Consider the following 18,975-nt stretch of genomic DNA (forward strand, 5'->3'; position numbering starts at 1 on the left):
AAGCCATCTCTCCAGCTCTGAATTTTAAAAAATATTTTATTATTTATTTATTTATTTGAGAGAGAGAGAGACACAGGAGGAGTAAATTTTTTTTAATTAAAAACAAATTCTTGCTGGGCGTGGTGGTGCACGCCTTTAATCCCAGTACTTGGGAGGCAGAGAGGTAGGAGAATCACCGTGAGTTCAAAGCCACTCTGAGACTGCATAGTGAATTCTAGGTAAGCCTGAACTAGAGTGAAACCCTACCTTGAAAAATCAAAAAAAAAAACAAAAAAACTTTTTTTTTTTTTTTTGCTAAATGTGGTGGCACATGCCTTTAATCCCAGCACTCGGGAGGGAGAGGTGAGAGGATCACTGTGAGTTTGAGGCCAGCCTGAGACTGCATAGTGAATTCTAGGTCAGCCTGGACTAGAGTGAGACTGTACCTTGAAACCCCCCACTTCAAATGTGTGTGTGTGTGTGTGTACATGCCAGGATCTCTTGCCACCGCAAAGGAATATCAGACAGTTGTACCACTTTTTGCATCTAGCTTACGTGGGTGGTTTGGGAATTGAACCTGGGACATCAGGCTTCCCGAGGAAATGCCTTTAACTGTTGAGCTGTCTTGCCAGCCTGAAGATTTTCTTAAACAATCTGGACAGTCTGGGAATCCATGTCAGTTGTGAGCCTGAGGAGGCTGTGAGCCCACTCACTTTGGATATAAAATTGGGAGGGGGGGTCTGTGCACTCACATGTGCGCATGGTGCATGGCGGTGCTCCTATGAGTTTTCACTCAGGGTCCTTAAGTTTTACTGGATTCCTTCAGAGCCTGTAACCTCTCAACAGCTCATTTACAGATGAGCTGTGAATGAGTGCTCTGGACTCTGGGGCTTTGTTCTTGGAGTGAGATGCCAGAGGTAGAGATTGAGATCTTATCTCCACTGACTTGTTTTTCCTGTGATTTTAGTCCAGTCTTTGTTCTTGTTGTGTGAGGTAGGATCTCAGTAGCCCAGGCTGGCCTCGGGCTCATTGTATAGCTGAAGATGACCTTGGAATCCTGATCCTCTCTCCTGCATCTTTCTCCAAGCTCTGGTATGTGCCACCACAGCCAGTTTAGGCCAGCCTTTTCTAATCTGTGATGCCAGTAATCCCTGCAGACCCTCCATGTGGCTGTAGTGCCCCAGTTATCCAGTTCGGACGCTCGTTTCCTCCTCCTCAAGTGTCTCTGCTAATGACAGCTTTTTTCTCCCTCTTCCCCATCTCCACCTTGATGATTGGTTGCCCTGGGGACTCTGGCAGTTGGCCGTGTTTACATCAGGTAAGATGCATTTCATTTTACTCTGTCTTTCATCAGCTCCAGTTACACAAGGCAGCCCTAGTCTCTGGAGAATGCTGACAGAAGCTGCAATCTCCCCCTCCTCCTGGGCTTATTTGCTTGCTTAACCCACAACCCTATGTACATACCTGCCCACTGAGGGCCACTTGCTGTAATCAGTCATTTGATACCCAAGATGGCCCTACCTCTATTAGCAGTGGCCATTATGGCCCTGGCTCTGCCCACTGCCTCACTGGGTTTTGGTTCGTCATTTGTAAATTGGATTGAATTTGGTTATATTAGTTCTTTTTGTTTGTTTATTTTATGGTGCTGGAGGTGAAACCCAGAACCTCATGCCTGCTAGGCAGTCACTCTACCACTGAGCCACGTGCCCAGGACTTTTTTTTTTTTTTTTAAAGACAGGGTCTTAGGTAGTCCAGGCTGCCCTCTAGCTTGCTGTGTAGTCCAGGATGATCTTGAACTTCTGACCCTCCTGCCTGTATTTCCTAAGTACTGACATTATAGGCCTGTACCACCATGTCAGTTATGTGGTACAGGGGTCATGGAACCTAAGGCTTCACGCATGTTAGGTGAGTCCTGTTCCAGCTGAGCTTCTTCCCCAGTTGTTATTATTTAAAAATAATTTATTTTATTTGAGAGAGAGAGAGAGAGCACAGGTGCTCCAAGGCCTTCTGCCACTGCAAACCAACTCCAGATGCATGTGCCACTCTGTGCCTCTGGTTTTATGTGGGTACTGTGGAATTGAACCCTGGCAATCAGTCTTTGCAAACAAGCACTTTTAACAACCATCTCTCCAACCCAGGTCCTTTTTTATTTCTGAGATTCTGCATTTATAAAAAGTACTTTTACGCCATGTGTGGTAGCACAGGCCTTTAATCCCAGCAGAAGCCACCCTGAGACTACATAGTGAATTCCAAGTCAGCCTGAGCTAGAGTGAGACCCTACTTCAACCCCCCCCCCAAAAAAAATGTACTTTTGAGGGCTGGAGAGATGGCTTAATGGTTAAGTGTGAAGCCTAAGGACCCATGTTTGATTCTCCAGATCCCATGTAAGCCAGATGCACACGGTGACATAAGTGGGCAAAGTTGCACATGTGCACAAGATGGCACATGCATCTGGAGTTCAACTGTGCAGTGACTGGAGGCCCTGATACGCCAATTCTCGCTCTCATAAAAATTTAAGAATAAATAAATGAATAAATAAAAATAAAGCTGGGTGTGGTTGTGCACACCTTTAATCTCAGCACTCATAAAGCAGAGGTAGGAGGATTGCAGTGAGTTCAAGACCAGCCTGGGACTACATAGTGAATTCCAGGTCAGCTTGGGCTGGAATGAGACCCTACCTCAAAAATAAATAAATATAAAAAATTAAAAAATAAGTAAAAAGTATTTTTGAGCCAGGTGTGGTGGTGTATGCTTTTAATAAGCACATGGGAGGCAAAAGTAGGAGGATCTCTGAGAGTTCAGGCCAGTCTGGGAATACAAGTTCGCCTGGGCTAGAGTGAGAGCCTACCTCAAAATTAAAAAAAAATAAGTTTTTTTCAATCGTCCTCCCTCTCTGAAAGGTCTGGAAAATGTTAAGAGGTCAACATTTTTGGCATCAGTAGATAGCTCTTGCAAGGGAGGGAAGTCTGTTTTCCTAGCTTTAGCTTATTATGAAAACTGATCAGAACTCATTATGACTCAGACACCTGCTTAGTGATCCAGAACTGGGTCTGGCATTGGAAACTAAGTGTGAGTAATTACTGTTGGCATGATGGGTCCTAGTATAGCACCACACTCGTAAGTGGCTTAGAGAATGAGAGGATAGGACCAGTTCCAGATTGCTAGCCCTCAGCGTCTAGGTGGGAAAAGGATGAGCAACTGACCCAAGCAGACTGATTAACATGTTGGTACCAGCTTCAGATCTCACAAGTTTGGGCCCCATCAGAAGTAGAAAAATAGTATACAAAGTCATCAAATGCTGCCATCTCTGTGTCCCTGGAGCCCTCTGTCCATGTTATAAGCCTTCTATCTTTGGGTCTAAAGATACAATTTATGTTCTAAAATAAATAATGAGGGGCTGGGGTGTAGACCAGTGATAGAGTATATATTTGGCAAATCCCTAGCACTAAAAATGCTGGGCATAGTGGGTGCACGCCTTAAATCCCAGCCCTTGGGAGGCTGATGTACATACGAGGGTCAGTGTGAATTCCAGGTCAGGTTGAGCTAGAATGCTACCCTACCTTGAAAAAACATAACAAAAATAAGTTGAGAAAGTATATATAATAAATTGTCTACTGTCCATAAAGACAGTATAGGATGGGTGTGATGGCACACTATTGTATTCCCAGCACCAAGGACATGGAGGAAGGAGGACCAGAAATTCAAGGTTATCCTCAACTGTATAGCAAGTATGAGGTCAGCCTGGCCTACATGAGACCCTGTTTCAAAAAAAAAAAAAAAGACATTGCAGGCATATTTTTAGCATCTTTGGTTATTTTTAAGAACATTTAAGCTGGGCATGGTGGCACATGCCTTTTATCCCAGCACTTGGGAGGCAGAGGTAGGAAGGAGGATCACTGTGAGTTGAAGACCACTAAGACTGCATAGTGAATTCCAGGTCAGCCTGGCCTAAAGTGAGACTCTACCTCAAAACACCAAAATAAGAAAGAAAGAGAGAGAGAGAGAGAGAGAGAGAGAGAGAGAGAGAGAGGGAAAGAAAGAAAGAAAGAAAGAAAGAAGAAAGAGAAAAAGAGAGAGAGAGAGAGAAAGAAAGAAAGAATACAGTTGATACATTGAGAATGGTAGAGGTTTATTTTATTATAATTTTTTCTCTTTTTTGAAGTAGGGTCTTGCTCTAGCCCAGGCTGTCCTGGAATTCACTATGTCACTGTGTAGTCTCAGAGTGGCCTTGAACTCACAGTGATCCTCTCACCTCTGCCTCCCAAGTGCTGAAATTAAAGGTCTGTGCTCCACGCTTGGCTTTAAAGTTCATTATATCCACTATCAGTAGCCTGACATGGGTCTTCCTTGAAAGCCTCAGGCTTGTAGCTCCTGCCTTCTGTTTTATTCATAGCCCCTAGAGAGAAACACAAGAAGAAGCCTGTTTAATTATGTGGTATTTAAGAGCAATTTTGATTTCCCTAGTAGTAAATATTTATTGAGTGCTAGGAGCAGGAATCAGACACAGGTTCCTCAAGATGTTTCCTCCACAACCTGTTCATTCCCTGCTGCAGCTGACTGAGGATTCTGGAGTGGCCTTGGGTCATTTAATTGTTTTTCTCTCTTGCTTGCAGTGGTTAGAGACCAGACCTAACAGACAGGTATGTCCAGTTTGCAAAGCTGGCATCAGCCGAGACAAAGTCATCCCACTGTATGGCAGGGGCAGCACCGGTCAGCAGGACCCCAGGTAAAGAGTTAGGGCTCATCTCAGCCCCTTTCCCCTGTGGATATAAATTCCCTCCATCCAGTACTCCCTAACCCACGCTTAGCTTGGTGCTTGTTGACTGCCTAGTTTTGGAAGCAATCTGACTGACGTGAGAGTGGGTTGTGCAGGTGGGGGTGGCGAGCAGGGCAGCCAAGGTGCCGCTTGCTGGCCTGTGGTCAATACCTGCTGAGTGTCCTCTACCAGCCAGCAGGAGACCCTGCAGTGTGCAAGGCATCACAATTGCAGGTGTGCAGAGTGCTGTAAAAGAGCACTTTCTACAGCCTAGGAAGCAGACTTTTTATATCGAGAATGAGGTCGCTGCCCTAGTGATGTGTGAGGTATAAATAGGGAAGCAAGGAATAGGGAGTCCTTGTGGTTTGGAATTTCAAAAATGAACATGTGGTGGACCCAGCATTCTGTACATGCAAGTACTGAGAGCGCTTAATAGTCTGGCAGCCCAAACCTTTCCAGAAGCATCTCTTGACCTTCTCCCCTCCCGGTATACCCTGCGCCACACTGGACTCCCCACGGGCTCGCCTTCCACCTTGCCTGGCTTGTGTCTGATCTCTGCTCCGCTCCTGCTCTCCTTGGTCCTACTGCCTCCCCTAGCTTCTACCCATCTTTTCTTAAAACATTTTTTAAATTTTTATTTATTTTCGACTCTGAGAGAGAATGGGCACACCAGGGCTTCCAGCTGCTGCAAATGAACTCCAGGCGCATGCACTGCCTTGTGCATCTGGCTTATGTAGGTCCTGGGGAATTGAACCTGGGTCCTTTGGCTTTGCTGGCAAGCTCCTTAACCACTAAACCAACTCTCCAGCCCCTACCCATCTTTTATAAGCAGTCTTAAAGTCACCTCCTCCATGGGTCGTCTTCCCCCCATGAGTTGCCTTTGTTCTGTCAAATTCTTTTTTTAAAAAAAATATTTTGTTGGGCTGGTGAGATGGCTTTGCGGTTAAGGTGCTTGCCTGTGAAGCTTAAGGACCCATGTTTGACTCTCAGAACCCATGTAAGCCATGTGCACAAGGTGGCACACATGTCTAGAATTCAGTCGCAGTGGCTAAGGCCCTGGCATGCCCATTCTCTCTCTCTCTTCAATAAATAAATAAATATATTGTATTTATTTATTTATTGAAGAGAGAGAGAGAATGGGCATGCCATGGCCTCCAGCTACTACAATGAAACTCCAGACACATGTACCACCTGTGCATCTGGCTTACATGGGTACAGAGGAATTGAAACTTTTAGGCTTCACAGATAAATGCTTTAACCGCTAAGCCATCCTTTCTACCCTCTGTCAAAGTCATAATCCTTACCACCCTGTTTTGTGATTGGTTGCACCCCGCCTGAAACCTCTGTTACCACAAGAAGTAGGATGTCACCAGGCTTCATATTGGTAGCATCCTGCCTAGTACCCAGCATGGAACAAGCTCTCAATCGGGCATTTATGAGAAGAGTGACAAGAGGGAGAGATGTGGAGGCTACAAGAATAGCTTGGGCCGCTGGCTCAGGAGTAATGGAGACAAAGCTGAAGTCATAGGAGCAGATCAGAGAGACCTTGAATGTCAGCCCTCTGCGCTGACAGTTCATCCAGTTTCAGTCTGACTGTGGGATTTCTGGCAACTCTGAGCTCATATACAGGTTGGGAAAAAAGAACTGGCCATTTTTCATAACCAGCTTGGCTCAAGATCTCTGTTGCATCAACTAGGCTATAGTGAATTTGATAAGTAGCCCTGAATCTTTTGGTCAGCCCTCACAGGGAGTCACTCAAGACATTATGTGATGGACTTACTTTGCACCATTTCTTTTCAGAGAGAAGACCCCTCCTCGTCCTCAAGGCCAGAGGCCAGAGCCGGAAAATAGAGGGGTGAGGAACATTCTAGTAGAAGCTTTTTAGAAATGAGCCTTTGTCTTTTAAGTTTGCCTGTTGACCTTATCACTTTTCTCCCTGCTTATAAAAGGAAAGGAAACCGTGTAAAGTGCAGAAAGGAAAATGGCTAAGGGGGAATTCCTTATAACCACACCTCCCAGAGATAACAGCCGGCACCATTTTGGCCTGTTCTTTTTCTTTCCTTTGTTATTTTTGATAGAAAGCTGAGAGGGAGTGAGAGAGAGAAAATGGGCGTGCCAGGGCCTTTCAGCTGCTGTGAATCATCTCCAGACACCTTACCCCCTTGTGCGCATGTGCAGCATTGTACTTTTACGTCTGGCTTATGTGGGACTTGGAGATTCGAACATGAATTCTTAGGCTTTGCAGGCAAGCGCCTTAACTGCTAAGCCATCTCTCCATTCCTCTTTCTTTTTCACTTTCTGTGTACACATAAATTTTGTTGATTTATGTGTGTATGTTTATTTTTATTTTACTTTATTTTTGTTTTGTTTTTCAAGGTAGGCTCTCACTGTAGTCTCTGACTTGGAATTTACTATATAGTCTCAGGGTGGCCTCATACTAACAGCGATCTTCCTACCTCTGCCTCCCAAATCCTGGGATTAAAGGCGTGCGCCACCATGCCCAGCTTATTTATTTATTTTTTACAATATGGGAATCCTGCTTTGTAATTTAAAATAACAGGGAGAGAGAGAGAGAGAGAGAGAGAGAGAGAGAGAAAGAAAGAAAGAAAGAAAGAAAGAAAGAAAGAAAGAAAGAAAGAAAGAAAGAAAGGGCACACCAGGGCCTCCAGCCACTGCAAACAAACTCCAGACACATGCACCACCTTGTGCATCTGGCTTACATGGGTCCTGGGGAATCAAACCAGGGTCCTTTGGCTTTGTATGCAAATGCCTTCACTGCTAAACCATCTCTGCAGCCCCCCTTCCTTTTTTTTTTTTCAGACAGTTTCTCATGTACCAGGCTGGTCTTAAAGTCTGTGGATCAAGGATGGCCTTGAATTTCGGATGCTCCTGAGGAGCTGAGGTTTATAGTTGTTCACCTCCACACTGGTTCACAGTGCTCTGGGGTAGAACCCAGGGCATCTTTGTGCATGCTATCAACTGAGCCACATTTCCAAACCTCTCATTTTTTTTAATATATATTTTTATTTATTTTTTGCTGTGTTGGGTATAAAATTAGGGCCTTGAGCTTGCTACCATTAAGCTACATTCTCAGCCCTTTCATTGAACTTTAAAAATAGTTATTTAGGGCTGGAGAGATAGCTTAGTGGTTAAGCGCTTGCCTGTGAAGCCTAAGGACCCCGGTTCGAGGCTCGGTTCCCCAGGTCCCACATTAGCCAGATGCACAAGGGGGCGCACACGTCTGGAGTTCATTTGCAGAGGCTGGAAGCCCTGGTGCACCCATTCTCTCTCCCTCCCTCTATCTGTCTTTCTCTCTCTGTCTGTCGCTCTCAAATAAATAAATTAAAAATTAAAAAAAAATAGTTATTTATTTGAAAGCAGAGAGAGAAGAGAGATAGAGGGAATGGGAGCACCAGGACCTCCAGCTGCTACCAACGAACTCTAGATCCATGTGCCACTTTGTGCATTTGGCTTTACATGGGTACTGGGGAATTAAACTCAAGTCCCTAGACTTTGCAAGCAAGTGCCATAACTGTTAAGCTATCTCTCCAGCCCTCTTCCTTTGAATTTTGATTGATTATACTTCCTTCCTTCCTTTCTTCTTTCTTTCTTTTCTTTTCTTTTTTTTAGTTTTGCGTGTGACTCCATTGTTCTCTTTTTAACATATTTTATTTATTTATTTATTTGAGAGAAAGAGACTGAGAGAGACAATGGGGCACACTAGGGCCTCCAGCCACTGTAAACAAACTCCAGGTGTGTGCACTCCCTTGTGCCTCTGGTATAAATGAGACCTGGAGAGTTGAACTGGGATCCTTTAGCTTTGCAGGCAAATGCCTTAACTGCTAAGCCATCTCTCCAGCCCCTCTTTTCTTTTTTTGAGTATGGTCTCACTCTAGCCCAGGCTGACCTAAAACTCACTATGTAGTCTCAGTGTGGCCTTGAACTCATAGCAGTCCTACTACCTCTGCCTCCCAAGTGCTGGGATTAAAGGCGTGCCATCACACCCAGCTTGATTGAGTATAATTTTGATTTTCTTCATTGAAAAACCTTAGAGTTGCTTCCAGATTTTATTGTTTAAGTAATACTAAGGTGGCAATTTCTGTACACATACTTTTACTTGAATTAGGGCATTTCCTTAAGATTCTTCAGAATTTGATTTAAAAAACAATAGAAGAAATTGGGCTGGAGAGATGGCGTAGTGGTTGAGGCATTTGCCTGCAAAACCTAAGGACCCAAGTTTGATTCTCCAGGTCCCACGTAAGCCAGATGCACATGATGGTACATGCTTCAGTAGTTTGCAGTGGCTAGAAGCCTTGGTCTGCCTAATCCCCCTCCCTCCCTCCCTCCCTCCCCCCCCCCCCGTCTCTAATAAATAAAAATCAGCGAAGAAATTAAGGCTGTTTTCTCCAAATTTTCCGTGATAGTATTTGCAGTTAACACTTAAGTAGTCTTATGGAAGAACTATGTGTTTTAAGAGTTTTATGTGCATAATCTCATTTAAGCCTCATGTCACCCCATTTAAAAAGGGAAACTGAGCTCAGATTGTGAAGTGACCTGTCCAGGGCCAGTGACTAGGCTGATACCCAGTCTGAGTGGCACTGAAGTTCCTGCTGTTGACAGGCAGGCAACAACCTGGTTTCTCATGGAGTGTTAGCAACTGACAGAAATCAGAGGCCTTGGCCTTTATGCCTGAGGGCGTCCCACTGTGTTCCTTAGCACCTCCAGCTGCTGGGAATGCTTCCTTCATGCCCTGCGTCAGCAGCACAAACCCTTCAAACGTGAGGATCTGTGAGGTCGTATAGTCGTTGCTACAAGAGAAGCAGGTCAGTCCTCAGATTGCATTAACAAAGCTGGGATTCCTGATGAAACAGTTGCACCTTCTCCAGTAAGGCAGTCTCGTCCCAGGAGCCCTCCGACTCACCATGGGTGTTTAAGTAGGAGGCATTTCTGCACCAAGGAGATGAATTCTCTTCCCAATAGGTTTGCTCTTTTATTAACCCATACATTGGGCATTATAGGTAGTGTTGTCCACCAAGAAGCTTGGAGTCATGCACTGGAGAGATTGCTCAGTGGTTAAGCTGCTTGCCTGTAAATCCTGAGGACCCAGGTTTGATTCTCCAGTGTCCACATAAAGCCACATGCACAAGATGTTGCATGTGTCTAGAGTTCATTTGCAGTGACTAGAGTCCCTGGCGTGCCCATTCTCTCTCTCTCTCATAAATAAGTAAGTAAGTAAGTAAGTAAGTAAGTAAATAAGAAGCTGGCCGTGGTGGTACACACCTTTAATCCCAGTACTTGAGAGGCAGAGGTAGGAGGATGACCATGAGTTTGAGGCACCCTGAGACTACATAGTGAATTCCAAGGTAGCCTGAGCTAGAGTGAGACCCAACCTCAAAAAGCTTAAAAAAAAAAGTAGTAGTTTGTTGTCAGGTTCAAGGCTATTCAGTAAAGGACAGGAAGTAGCCACTTTTGCATCTTGCAAAAGATTCACAAATATCAGCTGTTTGTGGAGAAAGGTTGGTCCAGTATTATTTTCTTCCTATTTTTAAAAATATTTTTTATTTTTATTTATTTATTTGACAGAAAGAGAGAGAATGAGAATGAATGGGTGCGCCAGGACCTCCAGCCACTGCAAATGAACTCCAGGCGCTTGCGCCCCCTTGTGCATCTGGCTAAAATGTGTCCTAGGGAATTGAACCTGGGTCCTTTGGCTTTGCAAGCAAACGCCTTAATGGCTAAGCCATCCCTCCAGCCCTTTTTCTTCCGTATCCCATCATTTGTTCTAAAGTTATCACCAAAGTTACAAGGGAAGGAAAAAAGGAATTTGTAAGATGTGCATAATGATTGAGTTTTACATCAGATTGACTCAGTTTTAGATCTGAACTCTGTGCCTTGATGAGTCAGTCACCACTAGAACCAGGTTTGATTTTCTGTAAAAAGCGCATGATGCTAATGCAAGCACGGAGTGCAAAAATATTAATAAGCCTGGGGGCACACACCTGTACTTCCAACGCTGGGGGCACACACCTGTACTGCCAACGCTGGGGGCACACACCTGTGCTGCCAACGCTGGGGGCACACACCTGTGCTTCCAACGCTGGGGGGCACACACCTGTACTTCCAACGCTGGGGGCACACACCTGTACTTCCAACGCTGGGGGCACACACCTGTACTTCCAACGCTGGGGGCACACACCTGTACTTCCAACGCTGGGGGCACACACCTGTACTTCCAACGCTGGGGGGGCACACACCTGTATTTCCAACGCTGGGGGCAGAGCGGGAGGCAGGCCTCCATTACATACTGAGTGGGACCCTGTGAGAAAAAGCCAGGAGGAAGATTTTTTTATCCTGTGCCCAGTGCAGAGTTTGCACTTAGACAGTGGTAGTTACTTATTAACAGGCTGCTTGTTCTACTCTATCATTTCATGGAAAAGATGGTATGCAAGATGCCTGGGAGAAAGAAGCTGAGGCTGATACACCAAACTGCTGACAGTGGTTATTTGGAAGGGGGGAATTTCTTTCTTTCCTTTTTTTTTTTTTTTCAAGGTAGGGTCTCACTCTGGCCCAGGAAGGAGGTAGTGTCATGGTGGCCTCGAACTTACATCAGTCCTCCTGCCTCTGCCTCATGAATGCTGGGATTAAAGGCCTGCTCCACCACACCCAGCTGTGACTTTCTTTTAATCAGCATGGTAGTACTGTTTTTTCTTTTTTATTTCTTTTTTAAGGTAGGGTCTCGCTCTAGCCCAGGCTGACATGGAATGCATTCTGTAGTCTCAGGCTGGCCTCAAACTCAAGGCTATCCTCCTTAACCCTGCCTTACCAGTGCTAGGATCAAAGGCATGCGCCACCATGCCCAACTAGGTCTCTATCTTTTTTTATTTTAATATATTTATTATTTTTGGTTTTTCGAAGTAAGGTCTTAATCTAGCTCAAGCTAACCTGGAATTCATTGTGTATTCAGGGTTACCTCAAACTCACAACAATCCTCCTACCTCTGCCTCCCAAGTGCTGTCATTAAAAGCATGTGCCACTACACTCAGCTATATGTGTGTGTGTGTGTGTGTGTGTGTGTGTGTGTGTGTGTGTATGTTAAAAATGTTTATTCATTCATTTGAGAGAGAAAGAATATTGTTTTGAGACAGGATCTCAGCCCAAGTTAGCCTGAAACTTGATTTCTAGTGAAGGATGATCTTGAATACTTGATACTTGATACTCCTGCCTCCAGCTTCCCACTTTCTGAGACAACAGGCATGCACTATTGCATTGCCCTCTCTGGTTTTGTTTTGTTTGTTGTTGTTTTTTTTTCTTTTTTGGTTTTTGGTTTTTCAAGGTAGGGTCTTGCTCTAGCTCAGGCTGACCTGGAATTCACTATATAGACTCAGGCTGGCCTCGAACTCAGGATCCTCCTACCTCTGCCTCCCAAGTGCTGGGATTAAAGGTATGCATCACCATGCCACCACATCTCTCTATTTGTTTGTTTTTTTTGTTTTTTTTTTTTTAAATTTTATTTATTTATTTGAGAGTGACAGACACAGAGAGAAAGACAGGTAGAGAGAGAGAATGGGCGCGCCAGGGCTTCCAGCCTCTGCAAACGAACTCCAGATGCGTGCGCCCCCTTGTGCATCTGGCTAACGTGGGACCTGGGGAACTGAGCCTCGAACCGGGGTCCTTAGTCTTCACAGGCAAGCGCTTAACCGCTAAGCCATCTCTCCAGCCCTGTTTGTTTGTTTTTTAATTTGTTTTATATTTATTTATTTGAGAGAAAGAGGCAGAGAGAAAAAATGATCACACCAGGACAACCAGATCTTTCTTTATTATTATCTGTTTATTCACTTACTTACTTATGTGAGTGCACTTTCTTTTTTTTATTTTTATTTATTTATTTGAGAGAAAAAGAGGAGAGAATGGCACACCAGGGCATCTAGCCGTTGCAAACAAACTCCAGACGCATGCGCCCCCTTGTGCATCTGGCTTATGTGGTCCTAGGGAATCAAACCTGGGTCCTTTGGCTTTGCAGGTAAGCACCTTAACTGCTAAGCCATCTCTTCAGTCCTTCCTTGATTATTTGAAGCAGGATCTTCATATATCCCAGTCTGGCCTTGAACATGATGTGGAGCCAAGGGTAACTTTGAGCTTTTGATCCTCCTGAGTGCTGCCATTATAAACATGTGCCACCACACGCAGTTTATATCATACTAGAGAGCAACTCCATGCAGAGCAAGAACTCTGCCAACTGAGCTGCACTCGTTGCCCCTATAAAGAAAGTGTTGAGCCGGGCATGGTGGCGCATGCCTTTCATCCCAGTGTTTGGGCAACAGAGATAGAATCACTGTGAGCTCAAGGCCATCCTGAGACTATGTAGTGAATCTCAAGTCAGCTTGGGCTAGGGAGACTACCTCAAAAAACCAAAGAGAGAGAGAGAAAAAAAAATAGTTCTTCCATATCTTGACAATATAATTGCATATTCTCATTTACTTGTGGTTTTGGTGTTGAAATAGTTTTGTCTGGTAACTGACTTAGTCATAAGAGTTTTTGCGTGTGTGTGTTTATATTTGTATATGTATGGTGTGCATGTGCACATACCTGTGCCTGATGTGTGTAGGCTATAGAAGCACGTCCTTTTGTATTGCCCTTTGGCTTGTTTCCTTGAGACAGTCTCTCTCATTGTACCCAGAACTGTTTTTGGTCAGACTGGCTGACCTGCAAGCTCCATGATTCTCTGGTCTCTCTTCCCCACAGGACTGGAATTATGGGTGTGCATTGGCTATGCCTACTGTTTACTATGTGAATGCTGGAGAATCAAACTCAGGGCAGATCAAGCCCTCACGTCTTACATGGCAGCAGCTCTTTACCCACTCAACCATCTCCTCAGCCCCTCATTTTTCTGCCACCTGTGGTAACCCACGCCTTTAATCCTAGCATTCAGGAGAATGAAGTAGCAGGATCACCATGAGTTCAAGGCCAGCCTGGGCTAGAGTGAGACCCTCTCTCAAAAAAAAGTCTTTCTTTATGGTTGCATAGATCAGTGTGCTTGTAGTTAAAGCTAGAAGGTTAGAAGTGCCCCAAGATTTTTTCCTTTAGGGATATAGATGAGAGGAAAGGCTGAGTGCTAACCCTGTGGAAACGGCACCACATGCAGTATGACACGTAAATGTGTGGTGGTTAATGGGTATGGAAGACACTTGCTTATTTTCCATTCTCTTAATTGTTATTCTACATAGGGATTTCAAGGATTTGGATTTGGAGATGGTGGATTCCAGATGTCATTTGGAATTGGGGCATTTCCATTTGGTATATTTGCCACAGCATTTAACATAAATGATGGACGGCCTCCCCCAGGTAAGCCCTATTTCCTTAAAAAAGTCAGGAACCTATTAATCCTGCTTGAAAGCTTATTCGAAAATGGCTGTATATATGTTACAGAAAATTGCTTATGTGGATAATCAGCCTCTTCAGACGGTCCTGACTTCTCAGGTGACTGCATGTGTCAGTAATATTGAGCACTTATCACATGCTGGATACATGCAGAGTGCTCACACCCAAGCTCTGAACTTCTGTGCACTTAGCTCCATTTTACAGATCAGAAAATTCTCAGTATTGTTTACCAAGACATATTCTGTGTCTACACAATGAAAAACTAAGCAATACCCAGCAGAGAAAACACCTAGTCCTAAACATGTACCCTCCACCTTGAACACTGAGGGCAGAGAGGAGTGCAGAGTCAGGGCCTATCTGTTCTCTGGTGTCCAGCTATTCTCAGAACACAAAATGGGGCTGATCCCCACCTCAGATCATGGGAGTCTGTTTTATATATGCCACCTGCTGCTGCATTTCTTCCTCTAGTCACTGGTCTGTTTACCTGCTGCATTCAGAGTAGAGCCGTGTAACAAGGTTCATATTAGACTCAGACACCTAAGCCAAGATTAGTGTTCGAGAACCTACAAAAGAGCTCTCTTTGCACCCATTGGAGCTTTGCGGGCCCTAGGCACAGTGTGAGATACAGAAGTGAGCATTGCATGGCTCTGGTCAGGAACTTAGGTTCTAGAGTTGAAAGTCACTCAGAGGTGATCTGAGCAGAGGCCTCAGGAACTTGGCACATAGTAGGCGATCAGTCAGTCTGTCTAGGCCTGCCTGTGTCAGTTAAGCAGAGCACCCAACTATGCAACTTGGAATGGATACAACTCCAAGAAGTACTGGAAGCACCCTTCCATACCTTACCTGCCTGAACATCTCTTGTTCACACACATCATCCAGTGGAAGGAGATACCAAAGCAGGATGTGATTTGCCTTGAAGGAGAGAGAGACCCTGTGGAGGCACAGGGACTTCCTGGCAGCTCGTTTCTGTCTGAGCTGTCCAAGGATTAGACTGAATCCTACTGTTCACTCCACATCCAGGCTGGACTCTGAATCTTCTTATGAAACTTAAAACAATCCATAGTTTTCCTTTCTCATGTGTGGATCAGTTTACCTAGCCTAGATGTTGATTCTCTTGCCCTCTTTCTCCCAAAGTTGGACAGGGAACTCTAAGTAGTAGCTTTTCTGAAAACAATGAGGAACTGAGACCTAAGTTCTTGCCCAGCGCTATCAACCCTTCTATACGGTGTCTGCGCCCTACTTCTCTTAGGGAGACGCACCACCAAAGGCACGCGTAAAGACTGAGGAGATGGCTCAGTTGGGTAAAGGGCTTGCTCTGCAAGTGTGAGGATCTGATCTTAGTTTACAGAGCCATGTTAATGCTGGGCATGATGGTGTATGCCTGTATTCTCAGCGCTTAGGAGGTAAAGGATCCCTAAAGCAAGCTGTCCACATGCACACACATCTCAGACACAAGAAAGGCAGTGGCAGACATGGAGTCCTCTGGGATCAGTGTGTGGAGAGGCAGGAGAGTGCCTCTGCATCTCCACTGCTGTTCTGGGAACTTGCTTAATATTTACAGGAAATTTTATTCATGTATCATAGCAACTCCAACTCTAAGGGGTCAAGCCTGATGTACACCTGCAGTGAAGATTCCTAAGTAAACGTCCCCTGTGAAAACAGACAAGGGCCAGCCGGTTGTGGTGGTGCACACCTTTAGTCCCGGCACTCGGGAGGCAGAGGTAGAGGATGGCTGTGAGTTTGAGGACAGCCTGAGACTACATAGTGAATTCCAGGTCAGCTTGGGCTAAACATATTATTATTATTGATAGCTTCCATATCTAGCACTTACTTTTAAAAATTTATTTGCATGTGTGTATGAGTGAGAGACAGGATGCATCAGGGTCTCTTGCCACTACAAAGGAATGCCCTTCTAGCCTTAGGTGGATGGCTGGGGAATTGAACCTGGGACAACAGGCTTTTCAGGCAAGGACCTTTAACTGTTGAGCCATCTTCCTGGATCCTTATTTATTTATTTATTTATTCATTTATTTTGCAGTGCTGGGATCTAACTTTGAGCCTCAAACATACTAAGCAAGCCCTCTACCACTTCACCCTTGGCCCTAGAACATCCTATTTCCTGAGGAACTCATATAAAGTGATGTATTTGGCTTGCAAGGGGAGTGGGTAGAGATATTAACTGTCGGGAGAGTCTTCGATCTCAGCAGGCCACATACACGCTTTCGCTACTGCTTACTCAGAAGCAGTGCCTGCCAAGTGATCCCAGGCGCACCGCGCAGCATCGGGCAGTTCCGCGACAGTGGCTTTTCTTCTCCCTCCCTCTAGGAGTGTCCCGCTACTCAGCACATGCAGGCCAGCTCCTTTTAGGATAGTTGGAGATCACGTCCTTATTGCTGCATTATTTCATATGTTTTTGTTTTGATTCCTGTTGGGATTTGGAAGTCTTAATTGTAGAAGATTTGTTGTTATAAAAAAGGGAAGATTTATTTTCTCCAGTCCTGGCCTGAACACACAGTGTGCACAGCTACAGCCTTTTGATGGCTTCTCTTCTCCCTCCTGTCTCTCTAGCTGTCCCTGGGACACCCCAGTACGTGGATGAACAGTTCCTGTCACGCCTTTTCCTGTTTGTAGCCCTGGTGATCATGTTCTGGCTCCTGATTGCCTAGGGCTGGGCTCCGTCCTGTCTGCATCCATAGCAAAGCCTCTGGACTGGTGATGTGCCACCCCCGTTCCTGGTGTTTGGCTTCCTGGCTACTCCTGACCCCAGAGTCGGATCAGAAACACGTCAAGGAGTCTGTCCTCTCCCTTAGAGCTGCGGAACTCAAGATCAGCTGATGAGGACCCCCAAGTGTCACCACTGCGTAAACAGTCCTTTTGTCACCTCGGGCCTTGGTGTTGAGTCCCCCCTCATGGGCGGCAATGTGAAGTCCTGTTCATCAAGTTCTGAGTACACACAGGGAAGTGATGGGAAAGAAAGAAACAGATTATCTTTACCCTGAGTTTTATATTGCGGAAACAAAGGGATGAACTAAATGGTATTTATGGAAACTTACTTTTATCTCTTTAAATACCCCTTAATAAGTGGCCTCCAAAGTGGACTGCTTCTACAGAGAGGGTCCCTTCCGGATTCCAGTACTGGTCTGTCTGTCTTCCCCTCTCTCAGCAGAGACATAAGAAATTGCTGTCCTGGGAAGACCATAATTGCATCAGCTGAAGCTGGAGTTGCTTCATGAATTTACCCAAGACTCAGGTCTTTTACTTACCCAGGCTTTGCTGGTTTCTTGGCCCTCAAAGCTGCTTGAATGATCTCCTAGCTTCCTGGTGTAGATTGTCCCTACTTGAGACATGTCACTGCACTCAGATTTCCCATCAAGTTTCTCCTCAAAATTAAGTGCATCTGCCTCTCTCCTTCAGAGGGAAGAGAGCCTAGACTACTGCTAACCTGAGACTGGCTGCTCTGCTTCAGAGTTCCGATGACAGAGGAACAACCAAACAAGCAGGCCCTGCCCCTAGGGCGCAGAAGCTCTGATTACATCTCCCAGCACTCACCCAGAGAAGACTGGAGGCTCCATCAGGGCCACCCAGTGCATGTGCAAGAACACCAACCTCAGAAGCCCAGTTCTCCTTTTAAAGAGACAGGGAGTTGGGGTACCCACCTGTGATCCTGATTTTGGTATGGCTCCATAGAGTCCCTGAAAACTTGTACATATGCCAAAGCCAGGGGTGGATGTGAATCCAGGAGAGACTATATTTTCCAGGTCTGATTTGTTTTTCAGTTTCCTAAAGTGCTTCCTCCAGATCTGACCGCAGGAATGTGGCGCTGGGCAGGTGAGGCAGTTCTTGCACTGCCCACCAAGCTACAGCTTGGAAACTAGCTTCTCCCTGGAGCTGTCAGTGGTGATGCGAGATGGGCTTCTGCTGGGGTCTCTTGCTCACTCCTCCAGCCCACACTGCTCCTGGCTTGCCTGCAGCAATAACCACTAAATGGAAGAAAGCCTTACCTGGTGCTTTTTCCACATCCAACAATATAATGTATGGAAACCAAGACCTTGAGGATGGTGAGGAAACCCTCCTTCCCACCGCATAGTCCCCGCCCCTCTCCACACACCTGCCGATGCCAGTGTTCAGACAAAACTGTAAAGTATTGAGTAGGTGGGTTGGTTAGGCAAATTCACTTGCTAGGAATAAGCCACCAACTTTATAGTGTGCCTGACGGGTTTTTAACATTCATGGGCATCCCCTCAAGTGTTCTCTTTGTCCCCTAGAAATCCCCGGTATAGGGGTCCCTAGGGGGTCTCTGTTCTAGAGAAAATTGGTAGGTCCTCTCGTAGTGTGGCTCTAACTAGTACAGGGAAAACTTTAATCAGTGTACTTAAAGATACGAGTTTCCAGAAGAAAGATTAAAGAAGAGTTGTGAGTAGAAAAAATTATTTGAACATTTTTGAAATGTGGTGAGCCCAGGAGAGCTCTACCAGCAACGACATCCAGGAACACACTGTTAGTAAAGCTGGGGTGGCAACATGCCTCTTGTGAACCTTATAGGTCCCCATGCACCTCCGACTGGGAGCTGGGCAGGAGAGCCAGCTTGGGAGCCCCCTGCCCTCGACAGGGTAGCCTCCATAGGATCACCACTCACCCTCGGCCACAGCAGCTTTTCTTTCGTGTGTGTGTGTGTGTGTGTGTGTGTGTGTGTGTGTGTGGTCTTCTCAACCTCTGTCCTTCTGCCACCCTCATGGATAAGGACCAGGTCCTGACCACAGTCAGAACATGGCAATATGTACAGCAGCACACCTTTACCAGTCACTAATTTTCACTGTTGTGAAAGTGATTTGATTTAGAATTAAATAAATGGTTTTACATTA

The 18,975-nt window shown here is 45.4% G+C and overlaps 1 protein-coding gene across 2 annotated transcripts in view; it reads left to right on the forward strand.

The window, feature by feature from the left end:
• The window catches only part of Rnf185 (ring finger protein 185), a 40,883-nt gene extending 21,908 nt beyond the window's left edge, over positions 1-18,975 (forward strand). The window contains exons 3-7 of one of the 2 annotated variants that reach the window (XM_045133130.1): positions 1,279-1,297; positions 4,593-4,705; positions 6,536-6,590; positions 13,960-14,077; positions 16,682-18,975. In XM_045133130.1, coding sequence (XP_044989065.1) covers positions 1,279-1,297; positions 4,593-4,705; positions 6,536-6,590; positions 13,960-14,077; positions 16,682-16,779 — 403 coding nt within the window. In that variant the 3' untranslated portion in view covers positions 16,780-18,975. The remainder of the gene's footprint in view (positions 1-1,278; positions 1,298-4,592; positions 4,706-6,535; positions 6,591-13,959; positions 14,078-16,681) is intronic. The other variant, XM_012950056.2, reaches the window with a different exon arrangement.

This window comes from Jaculus jaculus, chromosome 13 (assembly GCF_020740685.1).
Source record: "Jaculus jaculus isolate mJacJac1 chromosome 13, mJacJac1.mat.Y.cur, whole genome shotgun sequence".
NCBI lineage: Eukaryota > Metazoa > Chordata > Mammalia > Rodentia > Dipodidae > Jaculus > Jaculus jaculus.